Genomic DNA, 18,927 nt, shown 5'->3' on the forward strand with positions numbered 1-18,927 from the left:
TTAAAGATTTCAAATTGATGTGAATTATGAAATGTCAAGAGCATTTGCGTGAATTGAAGGTTAAAGTTTCAATGTTTAAACGGTTGAATATGAACACAAAAGGTCGCACCGCCATTTTGATATATGCTTAGACTTTTAAGACATATGCAAAGAAAGCGCTATCAAGGCAAAAATAATTTAAAACAAACAAAAGGAAAAACACGGTTACCTTAGCCGTATTTGGCACACCATTTTGGTATTTTGGGTCCTCAATGCTCGTCAACTTTGTATTTGTTTGGATTTATAACTTTTTTTAATCTGAGCGTCACTGATGAGTGTTAAGAAGACGAAACGCGCGTCTGCCGTATTAGATTATAATCCTGGTACCTTTTAAAGATTGAGCAATATTTACGCAACCTTTACAAGCATGAACTCGAGTGATCTGGAAAAATAAACAGTTCCAAGTTGCATAATAGTTTAATGTTTACGTAGTACAGTATCTTTGTAGTACATGTTGATCTTACTGTTTGAGACATTCTCAATTTCCATTCTCAACTTTGTTTTTATAATAATACACGAACGAACAAAAAACATACAAAAATCAATAACGATAATATTTATAATAATATGGATTTAACAAACCAATTGGTTTCTTATTATACATTATATATAACACATTGCAATCACAGTGTTTCATATTTCATTATATTCAATAGATAGAAGCCAAGACCATTTGTTTTCTGTATTTATAATAATTAATAAATATATGTTTTATGGAATAATTCAACTATGCTTGCCGTTGTTCGAATGCTGATTGTCATCTTCAATAATTAGATGTAAAGCAAAAATATTACAAAATCCTTGTTCCCTATTAATATTTTAAAAATCCTGCTCAAAACTAATTTATTATCACTAAGTTTCATTAATGTTAATTGTGTTCGTTCAGGAAATATCTTTTGATTTGATAAGTTCTTATAGGTTCTTACTTTAACCGTTTATATGTAGCATTCCATAAAAATCATATCTAAATTGCATGTACCTCTTACTTAAACATCTTGAATCTCATTTAAATTGAGATTATTAATATTAACAATCTGTTAATTGGCAAATAATAATAAAAACAACCAATACATATCTTGTACGTATACTGTTTTTGTGCATATCAAAATGATTAATCCTACCTGTAATAGGTTGACCTAACAAATTACTTGTATGCAGGTTTTTGATTTTGCAGATAATTTTATTAATAAACAAATAACAACAATATGTGGTAGATTACGACCAAGGTCCTCATAAACTGCTTACATTGTGACATTGCTATAAACTGCCAGTATATACTTATAACGTTATAGGCATGTATATATTTGTGATAATTTACAAGTGAATAAAAATAAGGTTAATCTTTATCGTTCAAACCATAATATATTAGTTTTTGTTATACTACATCGCAACAGTATGCCAATGGTGTGAGAAGTTTTATATGCCTTTTTCAAATTGTTTTTCGTCATACTCCAGCTAGCATTCATACATGGATGTTCGGTTTAGAATGATCCTTGGTCTTTTAATTGTGAACTGAAAAAATAAACAGAAATATTGATAAAAAAAAATAAAAATAAACAACATCGTGTATGGTTGTATACTTTCGGGAAATAACTTATCAAAGAACTAATGAAGGATATCTTTATTTTATTTTGAATTCGACATGATTTAATGACAACATACAGCTCACATGTTATCATCAACCTTAAATAAATTCTCTCTCTCTCTCTCTCTCTCTCTCTCTCTCTCTCTCTCTCTTTTCCATTGGAGATTCTCTCATGTTTCTCACCTCTTTTCCATTAAACATTTCTGTACTTTGATACCACGGAGACATCAACACTTCACCTTCATTAATCATATAGTCAGTATTCGTATAAATCTGAAAAAGAACATATATACACATGAAAAAAAGTATTGCAACACCTTGATTTTTTTAAAACTTGAAAAATTAACCTCTTTTTTTGGATGAAATATAGTAAAATATTTGTAGAATATTCTTCAAATATAGTTTATGATAACATTGGCATTTAAACGAACAAAAAATGTTTTAAAAAAAATTATTTATATGACCACAATTTTGATAACAAAATGAAGTGTTTTTTGTACAAAAAAAATGCATTTTACAACTATTACTGTAGTCGAACATTACAATGTCAGACATTTTAAAATTAATCTTCCGAAGACTGTTCACATCATGAGTGATCGTTTTACGCCAAAGACTTAGTACTGTGTGCGCAGCCTCCATTCAAACGGATAACCGCATCAAAACGTCTTCTGATTCCTGCCATAAATCGACTAATTTGATTCTAAGGTAGCAGCAACCATTTCTGATGAAGGACATTGTTTATTTCATGGTGTGTTTGAACTGTGGTGTCCTTTCGCGCACTTTACGCCCAATAATGTCCCATATATGCTCGATATAGTTCAAATCGGGCCAAGAAAGATGAACCGAATTCTATTGATCAATGGATTTTCCTCCACAATGCTAATTTTCAACTTTGGCGAGCTCTGCACTACATGGGATATGGAAAACTGTGTTTCTGTTCGTAAGAAAAGGTATCAGAAATGGTCTTATCGAACGATAACCAGTAGCGATGAGTCGATCTCAAACAGTTCTTGTTAAAAGGCTCCTGTATACCCACCTCTCTCTTTTTAGAATTGTATTGTTTGCAATGGATTTCCTTCTGACCAACCTTCATTATGCCTAAATTTCCCTAGCAAATGGTATAGTGGAATGGTGATGACCAACAATACATGCAATTGTTACAGCGACATCCCTGCTTCGCTCATGCTGATAATCTGCCATCTTGCTGCAGTTAAGAGTTGTCGAGGACCCATTACAAGGTGTCAATCACATAACTTCAAAAACTTGGTTATTTAAAGTGTTGAAAACAATGAGGATTAAAACACCTGTTTTGCTGTTTACGGGTACAGTAGCTGCATGTGCAAATAATAACTTATCGAGTCGATATTTATTGAGTAAACTCAGGTGATATTTAAATAATGTTTAACTAATTCTATTGTACCAAACTATATCACAAAAAAATAAAAAGTGTTTTCTAAATTCTAATTTCAATTTGGTGTTGCAATACTTTTTTCCAGGTGTATATATACTTGAGATATTACCTGTTTTAGCATGTGTACTTCGAAACTCATTCCAAGATAACATGGCGAACACAATGTATTTATGTGACTTTGATTATACAATCTAACATAAAACAGATAGGTTGTAATGTGCAAAGATTTGCAAAGATTTATATTTTATACTTTCATGAATATCAAAATTAAAAATATTAACAAAAACTGTTGTTGTAGATTTTTAATTAAAACATGTAAAAGACAATTTAAATCATTTTCAAAAATGCAAAACACTCACAAAAATATGCTTCGGAAGTCATGCTCATGAAACTTCCATATTTTGGGTCCACCCGAACATATATTCCTAAACCACAACTGTTTCGTTTAGCAGCTATAGTTAAAATCTTATCACCAGTTTGGTAGACACACATGGATATGCCTACAACATCTTTGTTTTTGCCTTAATAGTTTATCAAGTGCATTAGCGATTACACGTATGTTTCCATTAATAATAACTCTTTGTGAAAACGACTGTATATTTAACTCATTTGACAAATCAAAAAAATATTATGTTAACTATTTATTTCTATGGAAAATAGCATGTTGGTTTGTATTTCATTCATTTGTCGCAAATTATATTGACAACATTAATTATGTTGATAGCAATGTGAAGATACTAAGATGTAATTGTATGAAAAATATCGTGGGTGCTTATATATACATCAAATGCAACGTACTTTGTTTGTGCAATCATTTGAAATATCAATCTCCTTCTGGTGTTTGGATTCTTTATCTTGGCTTTTATAAACAGACGCATACATATCCATTGGATTATAAAAACTTCCTCTAATACTACTCGGACGAAACTGACTCATATCCTCTACATCGCCACTAAAAAAATGTTTTGTAAATTGTGAAGATCAAGCTGGAAACATTCATATGATATCATGGTTATATAATATGTTTGTTCTACATTCTACATAATATACATGCTATAGTCATCACTGTAGCCTTAATCAGAACATAAGAAGGTTATTCACTGAAGGCAATATTTGTTTTTCTTTTTAAATATCACGGACTTTTAACACGTAGGACATGTAGGAAGAGTAAAAGAAGGAATAATAATTTTTCAATAAAAGTCATAGGTGATTTTTTCAAAAGCCAGCTGACTTGTTCCAAACCAATTGCTATCATTTGTATGCATGTTTACATCATAGAACATAAAAATACGTACACGGACTCAATGGCCTTTGTCATACTTTTCACTTTTCGTCTCTTTAAATAGTACAGAAAACAAGTAATCATTATTACAATACTAAGGACTGTACCGATAGTAGCAGTTATAGCAATTATATACTTAGACTCCAAAGCCAGCTTTTCTGTTTGAATTTCACATTTCGATCCAGAAATGATGAAGTCTCCAATCTGTGAGCATCTGTGACAATAGAAAAGATATAGTTTGTTAAAATTTCACAAACTTACCTCGTTAGTTCGTTAAATTTGATTACCATCTGCTGCACATTGCAACTGCGTAAAATGTGAATACTACAAGGTGCATGCTCGTTTTGGTTTTTAGTTGTAATCTTTCTTTTTTTACAGATACATTTCTATTAAAACATTGCCCTAACCATTTTGACACATAATTTTAACTTCTTCGTCCTCACTTAAACTGTGCCATAATAAAAGGTTAAAGGAAAACAATGCGATAAAAAATCACACTCTACTGAAATAATAAACAACACATGTTCCCCATTAATTCAAAACACATGTAACTAGGGGCGGTTTTAGGCATTGCGGAATTATAGAGGGTGATAAAGGGGGGTTCTTGCACGAAAAAAAAAACGTAAAATAAAATATAGTTTCACGTTAAACGTGAAATAATTTATGTAATGAACATTGCACGTAAAATAAATACTTTTATGTGAACCTTTTGTGACTGAGTCACTGTCTCCTTTTATATATTAACTCTTTGTTTACTTGATATTCCCGATTTAGTATACATGTACACATTTATGATATAATTATTTTTCGACTTTTAAAAAAAGTATTTATTGACAACCCCTGCCAAGTGTTTGAATTTTATTTGGAAAATACCGAGCCCGCAAAATAAGACTTTGAAAATCACGATGCACGTAAAATTAAATACTAGTAAGCAGAACACGTTGAACGAGGCATCCGTTTTGCACGACTGCACGTCAAATAAAAAAGTAAAAACACGTTGAATGTGAAATAAAAAACGGCGATCACGTTGCACGAAGATAACCCTTTACCACTTTACAATTTTTATATCTATTCATAACATGTATAAATTTAGGAAAAGAAATTCACCGATTGTGCAATGATAATTTATAAGATGGCAGTATACCATGAGTGTATCCTAATTAGTTCTTTAAATTATATTTTCCGTTTTTAAATATTTCTTTTAAAGATTAAACTTCAGTGTTAGATTCGTAAACTTTTAGAATAAGTGTTAACAAAGGATCGATAAGGTTATCCGGCTCGTATCTAAATATCTGGGCACAGTAAACAACGTCGTTGTTAATAAAAAAAAAATGTACTATCCTTTCTACAAATACAGTCTAAAACCGTTGCTTTGGTCATCTTATTACATGCACGATTGGTAAACAACTTGAGAGGTATGTGGTACACAAATCCATAAACCAATGCCTTTTTGTTAAAGATGATATTTAATATATATTTGATTTGTTAATTCTTATTTTGCGATAATTGATTATTATTTCATTGATGGTTTACATACCGACACAATGCTTGACCTTTGTTGTCAATAAAACAGTGCCCATCATGTTCACATTCAACTCCATAGCAGTTTGATATGCACGTATTAGTTTTTAAGTAATACCCAATACCACACAATAATTCATCCCGTTTGTCAGTACTGCTTTGTTTCTTTATTTCTAAAATAATATTGATTCATTTATATAACAGATAAAACTAAACGCGAACAAACTATATTGTGTGTTTGCTTTACAGTTTCCATTGTAGTGATTGCAAAAAAGGTATCATAGTACAAATCTTTTAACTCTTTTCAAGCAAATGACAATTTTCAGTTTTTAAAAAATCATTACTAATTTGGTATTGAATTGCAAATAAATAATTGAAGTTAGGAATATTATATAAACTTTGCAATGCTAAATAAAATTGAATCATACTTTATGTTTTGTCATCTAAAGCAGAAATACATTTATTATAAATTAGCAAGAACAAAAGAAAATAAAAAGCAAAACAAGGAACACATGCAACTTGAACAGACATACAAATATAGATAACTTTTTTTAAGTGATACCTTGAGTATCATAAATTACTTTATGCATTGTGTATATATATCTTACCTGATTCCATTCTACTTTCCGTTACGTTTTCTCCAGTTATAGTAAAATCCTCAAATGTCCCATTGATAAGTATTTGTTTTGTCTCTTCAGCTATGTCTAAAAATGTTTGATTACCGAAATCATGGGTGAATGGTTCAACTTTTACTTTGTATCCAACTTCTAAACTGAAAGTGATATATTTACATTCAAAAACTTCATAGATGATTTAACAACGTTTCGCTATTAACTGAATGCAAAGATAAAGTGAATAAATTGCGAAAACGGCGAAAATGTTTTAAGTAGATGCAAACACATTAACTACATTGGGATTTTATAAACCAGAAGGTTTTATATGTAATAACATTTCCGTTACCTTATTCTGCACCAGATTCAATTTATAATGAATATATTATAATGTGTGTTCATTTTTTCTTCTGATTGATGTCACATTTTCATTGTTACAATCGCACTTGTTGAATGTTTTCTCCATGTCCAGTGTATTGCAAATGTAATGATTATGTTGTATATTGCTTTATTCTATGCAAGCATCTGTATCAATATCGGTTAACATATTGGTGTTTAAAACTGCTACAAGCTGGTTCAAAATATTCGGTAACGACCTCTGCCAATTTATGACAAAGTTCAGACTAATAAATTTTACAAATTGATTTGTCCACACGAATACAGTCGGAAAATGTCATGCATTTTCATTTGAAAAGCAGCAACAAAAGGCAATTTACTTTACATAAATGATCATTAAATTCATTAAATAATTCTGTAAATTCAAATTAAATCAAAAGTTAATATTTCTTGATTGATGCATTTAAAATGGTTTTTTTAAGAAATGCCTATATCTATTCAGATATATGAAAGTTGTTATCCGTTCTATTGATGTGTTTGAGCTTTAAATTTTGCCATTTGATTACCCAGTTTCCGTTTTGATTTTTCCACGGAGTTCATTATATTTTTGTGATTCTCTTTTTGTTTATATAATTTTTCGAAAATGTAAGTTTATTATTTTCTAAAACTTCGAAGAAATCCTTGATATAACGGAGGGCAAACTTTAATATTTTGTATTTCTGTACTTACGTCGGATTTGTGTTTCTTTTTCTCCGTTTTACAGGTTTGTCAGGCAGATATCTATTCGCATTAAATACAAAAATCAAAATTAATACATATTTTCATTTTATTAAATTCAACAGTATGTTAAGGGTTTTATAATCATTTATAAAACCCTTAACATACTGTTGAAGTAAAAAAACACACGAAAAAACAAAAGATATCTTCTTTTTTACTTTTTTAACTATATAGTGTCAGCTTCACTGAAGATTGCGAGCTCTTTATATCTTCATGTGCAGATGGCATATGACATAGTTTAAATGTATGAGTTGACGTTGTTTGCTTTCAGTTTTAATAAGTGAGCAATACAACATTGTATTTTAAGCCCCAACGGCATCTATTAGTGATTTTATGATCACAAATACACGTTTACTGGCGGCTCTAAGACTAGATATGCAACCATTCAACACCCAATTAGTGTCGTTTGAGCCCAAAAATCAATACAGTTATCGCATAACTAGCTGTCACATTCAATCAGTACGATTTGATTAACATTTTAACAGTTGATCTATACTAACTAAAATTTATAACTAATAACTAAAAATCAATACAGTTATCGCATAACTAGCTGTCACATTCAATCAGTACGATTTGATTAAAATTTTAACATTTGATCTATACTAACTAAAATTTATAACTAATAACTAAAAATCTAAACTAAGCAATATATGGGCTCGATCATATTTGAGCTGTAAAGGTTTTTATTAATATACATACGTAAATCTGTATATGTTTACGTCTACAAATCCTAATATACTACTATACTGGTTGAACAACTACAAAAAAATGGACCACATAAGTTATTTATTATCTGAAGTGTAGGCATATTGTATGTTGGATTGCTGTGGGGAAGCTTTTTTTTCTACTAATTACAACTTATCATATAGAAAAAAAACATATAATATCTGGGTATCTTTTTATGAAACGACATAAGTACGTCCACAGCATAAAATATAACACCCAAAAGCCAAATGAACATAGTTATGCTGTTCTTTATCTCAAAATCAGTGAGTGTTTTCCGTTGATTTTAATGAATGCTGATAATATGTTGGAGCTTCTAATAACATCATCGTCATTTGTTGATAGTTTGATCATTGGCAATGATGCCACTACTCACTAGATAAATTTTACAAAAAGTACTCCTCTAAAACTACTAGGCAATATTTTAGCGTGAAAATGCCATTTTTTGTCTATTACTTTGACAGCTGTTTGAAATAGAGAAAATCTGACAGGGCCTCAAAATGTTTAAAAATAAATTCCGCACAATTTTGTGCAAATTTAACATAGACTAATATGGACAATCAATGGTGGTATTACGACTATTTAATGATGAAATACATTTTTTCTTCATTTTTACTTATTATCCCTAAACTATGATAGATGGAGAAAAAATAAATGCAAAATATATCATCAAGACAAGTTCCACAAATAAGTCAGCATGGTCGAAATAGTAAGTCGGCTCCTCATTAAAGTTGTTACGCGCGTCTTGTGTACTAAATTATAATATTGGTACCATTGATAACTATTTACACTACTGGGTCGATGCCACTGCTGGTGGACGTTTTTCCCCCAGGGTGTCACCAGCCCAGTAGTCAACACTTGTTGACATGAATATTAATAATGTGGTAATTTTTATGAATTTCCAGTTTACAAAACTTTATTTCTTTTTTAAACTAAGGATTTTCTAATCCCAGGCAATGATTACCTTAGCCGTATTTGGCACAATTTTTTGGAATTTTTGGATCGTCAATGCTCTTAAATTGTGTACTTGTTGGCTTTATAAATATTTTGATATGAGCGTCACTGATGAGTCTTATGTAAACGAAACGGGCGGCTAGCGTATAATCCTAGTACCTTTGATAATTAGTTTGATGACGATGTTTATTAATCACATGTACATGTACGCACAAAGACCAACATGACCAATGTGAACGAGACAGACCCGTTACTCCTTGTATATATATTTTGAGACAATGCATGTTGTTTCATATGTATAAAATAAATGTTGTGACACTGATTTAACTCTACTTAATGATAAATATCAGCTTACCGGAGGAGTAAGTTTAATTTTCATCGTTATGAAATCGCTTGATGTAGAATCATTTAGCGATCCTGGAAAAGTCCCTTGCAAGAATATATTAATTTCCACCTCTACTTGTACACCTTAAAATAATAAATGGACGATTACTTTAAAACTGCTCTCTTTTTTACGACGTGTATTGCAGTAAATTTACACAATCCAATGCATACTAGTAAGCAGCTGCATATAAACATGTAAAGAAAAAAAGGTTAAAAAAAACACTCCCGGTTAATTGTGTGTGTGTTACATAAATTATGATTCCAATTATAAGACAAACGGAAAATCATAGAAATCGTTTCATTGCGTGTACAGTATTATCATCATAGGATAATGGACTAATCTTGTAACTTCAAAGCTTCATAATTTAGAATGGAATTTATATCGTTCTTATGTAAGTTAACATTTGCAAACCGAAATTATAAAAAAGTCCATTGTAAGAATAATACACTTACTTGTATCTGGGGGTTTAGTAGATGGTTCGGGATCAGTTGTTGTCGGTATAACTGGTGATGTAGGAAAAGTAGGCTTAACAGTTGTTGCAGTTTTGGACGGTGCTGTGTGGGTAATAGAGGAAGTAGATAGAGATATTCCTACTGATGTACCATCATTTGTTACAGATTCCGTAGTCGAATAATTTACAGATGATGTGCCTGTAGAAGTTACTGGTGTAACAGATGCCGTTAGTGTTGGTGCTACAGCGGATGACGTTGTATGTGTTTGAGGTGACGTACTCGTATGTGTTTCTAACGATGTACCATCATTTGTAATATATTCCGTAGTCTTAAAAGTTACAGATGATGTGTCTGTGGAAGTTACTGGTGTGACAGATGCCGTTAATGTTGGTGTTACAGAGGATGACGTTGTATGTGTTTTATGTGACGTAGTCGTATGTGTTTCTAACGATGTACCATCATTTGTAACAGATTCCGTAGTCGAATTATTTACAGATGATGTGCCTGTAGAAGTTACTGGTGTAACAGATGCCGTTAATGTTGGTGTTACAGCGGATGACGTTGTATGTGTTTTATGTGACGTAGTCGTATGTGTTTCTAACGATGTTCCATCATTTGTAACATATTTCGTAGTCGAGTAAGTTACTGGTGTAACAGATGCCGTTAATGTTGGTGCTACAGCGGATGACGTTGTATGTGTTTTATGTGACGTAGTCGTATGTGTTTCTAACGATGTACCATCATTTGTAACAGATTCCGTAGTCGAATAATTTACAGATGATGTGCCTGTAGAAGTTACTGGTGTAACAGATGCCGTTAGTGTTGGTGTTACAGCGGATGACGTTGTATGTGTTTGAGGTGACGTAGTCGTATGTGTTTCTAACGATGTACCATCATTTGTAATATATTCCGTAGTCTTAAAAGTTACAGATGATGTGTCTGTGGAAGTTACTGGTGTGACAGATGCCGTTAATGTTGGTGTTATAGCGGATGACGTTGTATGTGTTTTATGTGACGTAGTCGTATGTGTTTCTAACGATGTACCATCATTTGTAACAGATTCCGTTGTCGAATAATTTACAGATGATGTGCCTGTAGAAGTTACTGATGTGACAGATGCCGTTAATGTTGATATAACAGAGGATGATGTTGTATGTGTTTTCGGTGACGTAGTCGTATGTGTTTCTAACGATGTTCCATCATTTGTAACAGATTTCGTAGTCGAGTAAGTTACTGGTGTAACAGATGCCGTTAATGTTGGTGCTACAGCGGATGACGTTGTATGTGTTTTCGGTGACATAGTCGTATGTGTTTCTAACGATGTACAATCATTTGTAACAGATTCCGTAGTCGAATAATTAACAGATGATGTGCCTGTAGAAGTTACTGGTGTAACAGATGCCGTTAATGTTGGTGTTACAGCAGATGTCTTTGTATGTGTTTTAGGTGACGTAGTCGTATGTGTTTCTAACGATGTACCAGCATTTGTTACAAATTCCGTAGTCGAATAAGTTACAGATGAAGTGTCTGAATGAGTTACTGGTATAACAGATGCCGTTAATGTTGGTGTTACAGCGGATGACGTTGTACGTGTTTTCGGTGACGTAGTCGTATGTGTTTCTAACGATGTTCCATCATTTGTAACATATTTCGTAGTCGAGTAAGTTACTGGTGTAACAGATGCCGTTAATGTTGGTGCTACAGCGGATGACGTTGTTTGTGTTTTAGGTGACGTAGTCGTATGTGTTTCTAACGATGTACCATCATTTGTAACAGATTCCGTAGTCGAATAAGTTACAGATGATGTGCCTGTAAAAGTTACTGGTGTGACAGATGCTGTTAATGTTGGTGTTACAGCGGATGACGTTGTATGTGTTTTAGGTGACGTAGTCGTATGTGTTTCTAACGATGTACCATCATTTGTAACAGATTCCGTAGTCGAATTAGTTACAGATGATGTGTCTGTAGAAGTTACTGGTGTGACAGATGCTGTTAATGTTGGTGTAACAGCGGATGACGTTGTATGTGTTTTATGTGACATAGTCGTATGTGTTTCTAACGATATACCATCATTTGTAACATATTTCGTAGTCGAGTAAGTAACTGGTGTAACAGATTCTGTTAATGTTGGTGTTACAGCGGATGACGTTGTATGTGATGTACCTTCATTTGTAACAGAAGACGTAGTTGTCGGTGTTTCTAATGATGTGCCTTCATTTGTAACAGAAGACGTTGTTGTCGGTGTTTTTAATGATGTAACGTCATGTGTAATAGAAGACGTAGTTGTCGGTGTTTTTAATGATGTAACGTCATGTGTAATAGAAGACGTAGTTGTCGGTGTTTCTAATGATGTGCCTTCATTTGTAACAGAAGACGTAGTTGTCGGTGTTTCTAATGATGTAACTTCATGTGTAATAGAAGACGTAGTTGTCGGTGTTTCTAATGATGTAACTTCATTTGTAACAGAAGACGTAGTTGTCGGTGCTTCTAATGATGTTACTTCATGTGTAATAGAAGACGTAGTTGTCGGTGTTTTTAATGATGTAACAACATGTGTTATAGAAGACGTAGTTGTCGGTGTTTCTAATGATGTAACGTCATGTGTAATAGAAGACATAGTTGTCGGTGTTTCTAATGATATACCTTCATTTGTAACAGAAGACGTAGTTGTCGGTGTTTCTAATGATGTAACTTCATTTGTAACAGAAGACGTAGTTGTCGGTGCTTCTAATGATGTTACTTCATGTGTAATAGAAGACGTAGTTGTCGGTGTTTTTAATGATGTAACGTCATGTGTTATAGAAGACGTAGTTGTCGGTGTTTCTAATGATGTAACGTCATGTGTAATAGAAGACATAGTTGTCGGTGTTTCTAATGATATACCTTCATTTGTAACAGAAGACGTAGTTGTCGGTGTTTTTAATGATGTAACGTCATGTGTAATAGAAGACGTAGTTGTCGGTGTTTCTAATGATGTGCCTTCATTTGTAACAGAAGACGTAGTTGTCGGTGTTTCTAATGATGTAACTTCATGTGTAATAGAAGACGTAGTTGTCGGTGCTTCTAATGATGTACCTTCATTTGTAACAGAAGTTGTTGTGTGTGTTTCCAATGATGTAACTTCATTTGTAACAGAAGACGTAGTTGTCGGTGTTTCTAATGATGTAACTTCGTTTGTAACAGAAGACGTAGTTGTCGGTGTTTCTAATGATGTGCCTTCATTTGTAACAGAAGACGTAGCTGTCGGTGTTTCTAATGCTGTACCTTCATTTGTAACAGAAGACGTAGTTGTGGGTGTTTCTAATGATGTAACTTCATTTGTAACAGAAGACGTAGTTGTGGGTGTTTCTAATGATGTAACTTCATGTGTAAAAGAAGACGTAGTTGTCGGTGTTTCTAATGATGTGCCTTCATTTGTAACAGAAGACGTAGTTGTCGGTGTTTTTAATGATGTAACGTCATGTGTAATAGAAGACGTAGTTGTCGGTGTTTTTAATGATGTAACGTCATGTGTAATAGAAGACGTAGTTGTCGGTGTTTCTAATGATGTGCCTTCATTTGTAACAGAAGACGTAGTTGTCGGTGTTTCTAATGATGTAACTTCATGTGTAATAGAAGACGTAGTTGTCGGTGTTTCTAATGATGTAACTTCATTTGTAACAGAAGACGTAGTTGTCGGTGCTTCTAATGATGTTACTTCATGTGTAATAGAAGACGTAGTTGTCGGTGTTTTTAATGATGTAACGTCATGTGTTATAGAAGACGTAGTTGTCGGTGTTTCTAATGATGTAACGTCATGTGTAATAGAAGACATAGTTGTCGGTATTTCTAATGATATACCTTCATTTGTAACAGAAGACGTAGTTGTCGGTGCTTCTAATGATGTTACTTCATGTGTAATAGAAGACGTAGTTGTCGGTGTTTCTAATGATGTACCTTCATTTGTAACAGAAGTTGTTGTGTGTGTTTCCAATGATGTAACTTCATTTGTAACAGAAGACGTAGTTGTCGGTGTTTTTAATGATGTAACGTCATGTGTAATAGAAGACGTAGTTGTCGGTTTTTCTAATGATGTGCCTTCATTTGTAACAGAAGACGTAGTTGTCGGTGTTTCTAATGATGTAACTTCATGTGTAATAGAAGACGTAGTTGTCGGTGCTTCTAATGATGTACCTTCATTTGTAACAGAAGTTGTTGTGTGTGTTTCCAATGATGTAACTTCATTTGTAACAGAAGACGTAGTTGTCGGTGTTTCTAATGATGTAACTTCATTTGTAATAGAAGACGTAGTTGTCGGTGTTTCTAATGATGTGCCTTCATTTGTAACAGAAGACGTAGTTGTCGGTGTTTCTAATGATGTGCCTTCATTTGTAACAGAAGACGTAGCTGTCGGTGTTTCTAATGCTGTACCTTCATTTGTAACAGAAGACGTAGTTGTGGGTGTTTCTAATGATGTAACTTCATTTGTAACAGAAGACGTAGTTGTGGGTGTTTCTAATGATGTAACTTCATTTTTAACAGAAGACGTAGTTGTGGGTGTTTCTAATGATGTACCTTCATTTGTAACAGAAGTTGTTGTGTGAGTTTCCAATGATGTAACTTCATTTGTAACAGAAGACGTAGTTGTCGGTGTTTCTAATGATGTAACTTCATGTGTAATAGAAGACGTAGTTGTCGGTGTTTCTAATGCTGTACCTTCATTTGTAACAGAAGACGTAGTTGTAGGTGTTTCTAATGATGTAACTTCATGTGTAATAGAAGACGTAGTTGTCGGTGTTTCTAATGATGTAACTTCATTTGTAACAGAAGACGTAGTTGTCGGTGTTTCTAATGATGTGCCTTCATTTGTAACAGAAGACGTAGTTGTCGGTGTTACTAATGATGTACCTTCATTTGTAACAGAAGACGTAGTTGTCGGTGTTACTAATGATGTAACTTCATGTGTAATAGAAGACGTAGTTGTCGGTGTTTCTAATGATATACCTTCATTTGTAACAGAAGACGTAGTTGTCGGTGTTTCTAATGATGTAACTTCATTTGTAACAGAAGACGTAGTTGTCGGTGTTTCTAATGATGTACCTTCATTTGTAACAAAAGACGTAGTTGTCGGTGTTTCTAATGCTGTACCTTCATTTGTAACAGAAGACGTAGTTGTCGGTGTTTCTAATGATGTACCTTCATTTGTAACAGAAGACGTAGTAGTGAGTGTTTCTAATGATGTACCTTCATTTGTAACAGAAGACTTACTGGAATAAGTTACACATGAATTGCCTGTAGCAGTTACAGGTTGAACATATTCTGCAGTTGTCAGTGTTACAGTAGATGACGCTGTCGATGTTTCAGAAGACGTAGTTGTAGGTGTTTGCAATGATGTACCTTCTTTTGTAATAGATGACGTCGTTGTGTGTGTTTCTAATGATGTAACTTCATTTGTAATAGATGATGTAGTTGTTGGTGTTTCTAATGATGTACCTGCATTACTTCTAATATTGCTTCCAAGTATTGCTGTCACTATAAGAAAAACAAAACGCTCATTTTTTTTAAAACAAGACGAGAAAGCTTTTATTCGATAATCTGATGAGATTGTGAAGCTTTCCATACAAAAAAGGAATACGGAAAATAGACGTACTTTTTTATTTTAAAAGTCCTAACAAAATTAAATGATTTTGTTTTAAATCATAAACCCTTTTCTGACCATTTAAATATCATTATAACACGTTAAAATGTGTACATGGTGTATATTCACTTAAATGCCGAATTGTTGTTTTTAAGGTGTTTTTTTTAATAAAGGTTCGCCTATCTGGGGAGTCTAAACACTCGACGATCGTTGTGCACTTCTTTGAAATACTTCTGGTAGATGCATCTATTTTATCCCCTTGATTTTTTTTTATATAAAAACTAAGGGTATCAGACCTTAAAATACATTGAAATTGTCAAACGCAAGGTTTTGTATATGTTTTATAATCGGAAAACTTCAATAAAGAGGAATACAGACGCTTAAATATAGAAGTAAAACATTTTGTAAGTTGTCACTAAGCGTTGTTGTGATTTATTTTTTTATTATTGAAACTTAAAGTATTTATGAATTATTATACTTCTTTACACAAACTAAAATATGACACAAGTATCAATATAGGTGGTGAATATAGGAATATTTCAGTGTTATCATTTCATATTCTGTCAAAAATGTTTTATGAGGTTAAAATGACTTTTGAATGAACAAATATAATTTTATAAACCCATAAAACTTAAATATTACCTGGCTAAAACAAGTCATTATATCAATGAATATTTTGATTTATGCTCACCCAGTGTTAAGATCAGACTAAGAGTTTGAGGTATACAGCAATTCATTTGTGGTCGCATGATTTTTTTAATCAAACCTGCAAGGATAAAGGTATACAGGTACACATGTAGTAGAAAGCAATATGTCGCTATCTTGCATAAATGCAAATGATAATTTAAAACAATTGAAAGAACTAAATCATAACTGAAATAAAATGGCCTGTAAATTAAAAGAAACAGTTTCGATGCATTGAAAAAACAAATAGAGAATTATGGTTTATTAGATGCAATAAACCTAATTAATCAGATTATCATAATAAATTAAAATCCAATTGTTGACAGAACAGTTGACGGTTTCCCGCCTACCTTAAATTTACTTGTTAATCAGAGTGTTAAAAAAGTGTCGTAGCTTAGATAAATAAGAGAGTGTCAGAAATACGTCCGTGTAGCTAAATTCAATTTTATCGTACAATATGTTAAAAGTCAAATGTAATTTATATTTTTTCAATTGATGTAAAACATTGTAAAATCAGTTAAATGCGCCTGATATTCATATAATGAAGACATTATCTTTCAAACAATTTAATTGAGGTCTGGAGCTGGCATGTCAGTAAACTGCTAATAGTCTGTTGTTATTTATGTACTATTGTCATTTTATATAATTAAGTCTCCCAAACAAAGTTTGGAGACTTATTGTTTTTGGTCAGCTCTTATTATTTTTATTATTCTTCTTTTTCCTCTTCTTTCACTTCTTCTTCCGCCACTTTAAAAATGAACTTGTCGGCAGCGGTTCTCCAAATATAAACGGCTTGTCAGATTTACTGCAGATTTTATAATATGTTAGACTAAACATGTCTAGGGGAGCCATCAATCTTTCGTTTGTGCATTGAAGTCTGTTAAGGGGTATTTTGAGGGGCATAAAGAGGGGAGGGGTTAACTATAGAACCCTCTGGGATTTTATTTAAAAAAAAAATCAAATGACTTTAACTTGAAAACCGTAAGAAATAAACACATACCGTCTTCAGAAATGATCACAGGCCAATAAAACAAATCAAATGAAATAAGGGGGAGTCCCTTGGGGTAACCAACACCCCTTCAATTTGGGAATGTGCTATTATTGTGTAAACGGCCCAGATCCCCACCCCTAAACCATATATTATCTTGCAGGGGACAATAAATCAAATCAAATGAAATAAAAAGGAAGTCCCTGGGGGTCACCCCCTTTTCAATTTGGGAATGTGCTATTATCGTGTAAAAGGCCCAGATCCCCACCCCTAAACCATATATCTTCTTACAGGGGACAATAAATCAAATGAAATAAAATGGAAGTCCCTTGGGGTCACCCCCACCCCCTTTTGTTTGTTAATATGTAAATGGTCGAGATCCCCACCCCTAAACCATATATATGCTTGTATGGGACAATTAAACAAATCAAATGAAATAAAAAGGAAATCCCTGGGGGTCGCCCACCCTCTCATGTTTTAGAACTTGTAAACAGTCCAGATCCCCACCCCTAAACCATATATATTCTTGCAACCATATCAATTTTTGTATGGGACAATAAAACAGATCAAATGAAAGAAAAGGTAAGTCCCTATGGTTCACCTACCCCCTCTTGTTTGAGAACTTGTAAACGGTCGAGATGCCCACCCTAAACCATATTTTATTATTGTACGGGACGAGTCTATGGGGTCACCTCATCTCTAAACCTTATATATTTTTGTATGGGATAATAAAACAAATCTAATAAAATATGGGACCATGGAAATGGCTAATAATGGGAGTTTTGTTTGGGAGACTTCGTAACAGCATCCTGTTACAATTACTTCTTGGCATCGGACTAGGACTTCTTTTGAACTGAATTTTAATGTGCGTATTGTTATGCATTTACTTTTCTACATTGGCTAGAGTTATAAGGGGAGGGTTGAGATATCATAAACATGTTTAATCGCGCCGCATTTTTGCGCCTGTTCCAAATCAGGAGCCTCTGGCCTTTTTTAGTCTTGTATAATTTTTAATTTTAGTCTATTGTGTATAATTCGGAGCTTAGTATGACATCCATTATCACTGTACTAGTCAGTATACATTTTTTTAAGGGGCCAGCTGAAGGACGCTCACGGGTGAAGAGGTTTCTCATTACATTAAAGACCCATTGGTGGCATTCGGCTGTTGTCTGCTCTATGGTCAGGTTGTTGTCATTTTGACACAGTTCCAATTTCCTTTCTCAATTTTAAAAGTATCTATGATTCTATGCAATTTAGGTATTTTGTCTAGTGTTGTAGACTATATAAAGCAATCCAAAGAATTGTGAAAATAAAGTCCTCATATATGTCAATTATATTTTCTTTCTTTTTGGGACTGTTTTATATTCATACCGATAGACACGAAGAAAAAACCACACATCAAATGAACATTATTTATCGGTAAATACAAGAACATAGCACAAAATACCAATAACATAGAAAAACATTGTTCATTGTTATAAAAATACAAAATGGATTTAATCATACCTTTCAAAAATTGGTGCTCTTTTCCAACTATCATATACGAATTTGTCGATACACAT

General features: G+C 32.9%; 1 protein-coding gene across 1 annotated transcript; it reads right to left on the minus strand.

Moving 5' to 3' along the window:
* Positions 1 to 1,494: 1,494 nt before the first annotated feature.
* On the minus strand, positions 1,495 to 16,442 carry LOC134694214 (mucin-2-like). The gene is made up of 9 exons (XM_063555211.1): positions 16,385 to 16,442; positions 10,077 to 15,587; positions 9,595 to 9,707; positions 8,262 to 8,320; positions 6,447 to 6,610; positions 5,855 to 6,011; positions 4,408 to 4,531; positions 1,808 to 1,897; positions 1,495 to 1,551 (listed from the first exon to the last, which is right to left on the minus strand). Exons 1-9 carry the CDS (start codon positions 16,440 to 16,442, stop codon positions 1,495 to 1,497), a joined length of 6,333 nt encoding a protein of 2,110 aa, XP_063411281.1.
* Positions 16,443 to 18,927: the final 2,485 nt, after the last annotated feature.

Source organism: Mytilus trossulus, chromosome 13, assembly GCF_036588685.1.
Source record: "Mytilus trossulus isolate FHL-02 chromosome 13, PNRI_Mtr1.1.1.hap1, whole genome shotgun sequence".
Lineage (NCBI taxonomy): Eukaryota > Metazoa > Mollusca > Bivalvia > Mytilida > Mytilidae > Mytilus > Mytilus trossulus.

Bases quoted from the DNA above. Each gene is read 5' to 3' on its own strand.
- LOC134694214 (XM_063555211.1), bottom strand. From the start codon at position 16,442: ATGCGACCACAAATGAATTGCTGTATACCTCAAACTCTTAGTCTGATC. The intron at 15,588-16,384 runs GTGAGCATAAAT...TTTTTCTTATAG, and splicing joins TAGTCTGATCTTAACACTGG to TGACAGCAATACTTGGAAGC. The intron at 1,552-1,807 runs GTGAGAAACATG...TTATTTTTTCAG, and splicing joins AAATGTTTAATGGAAAAGAG to TTCACAATTAAAAGACCAAG.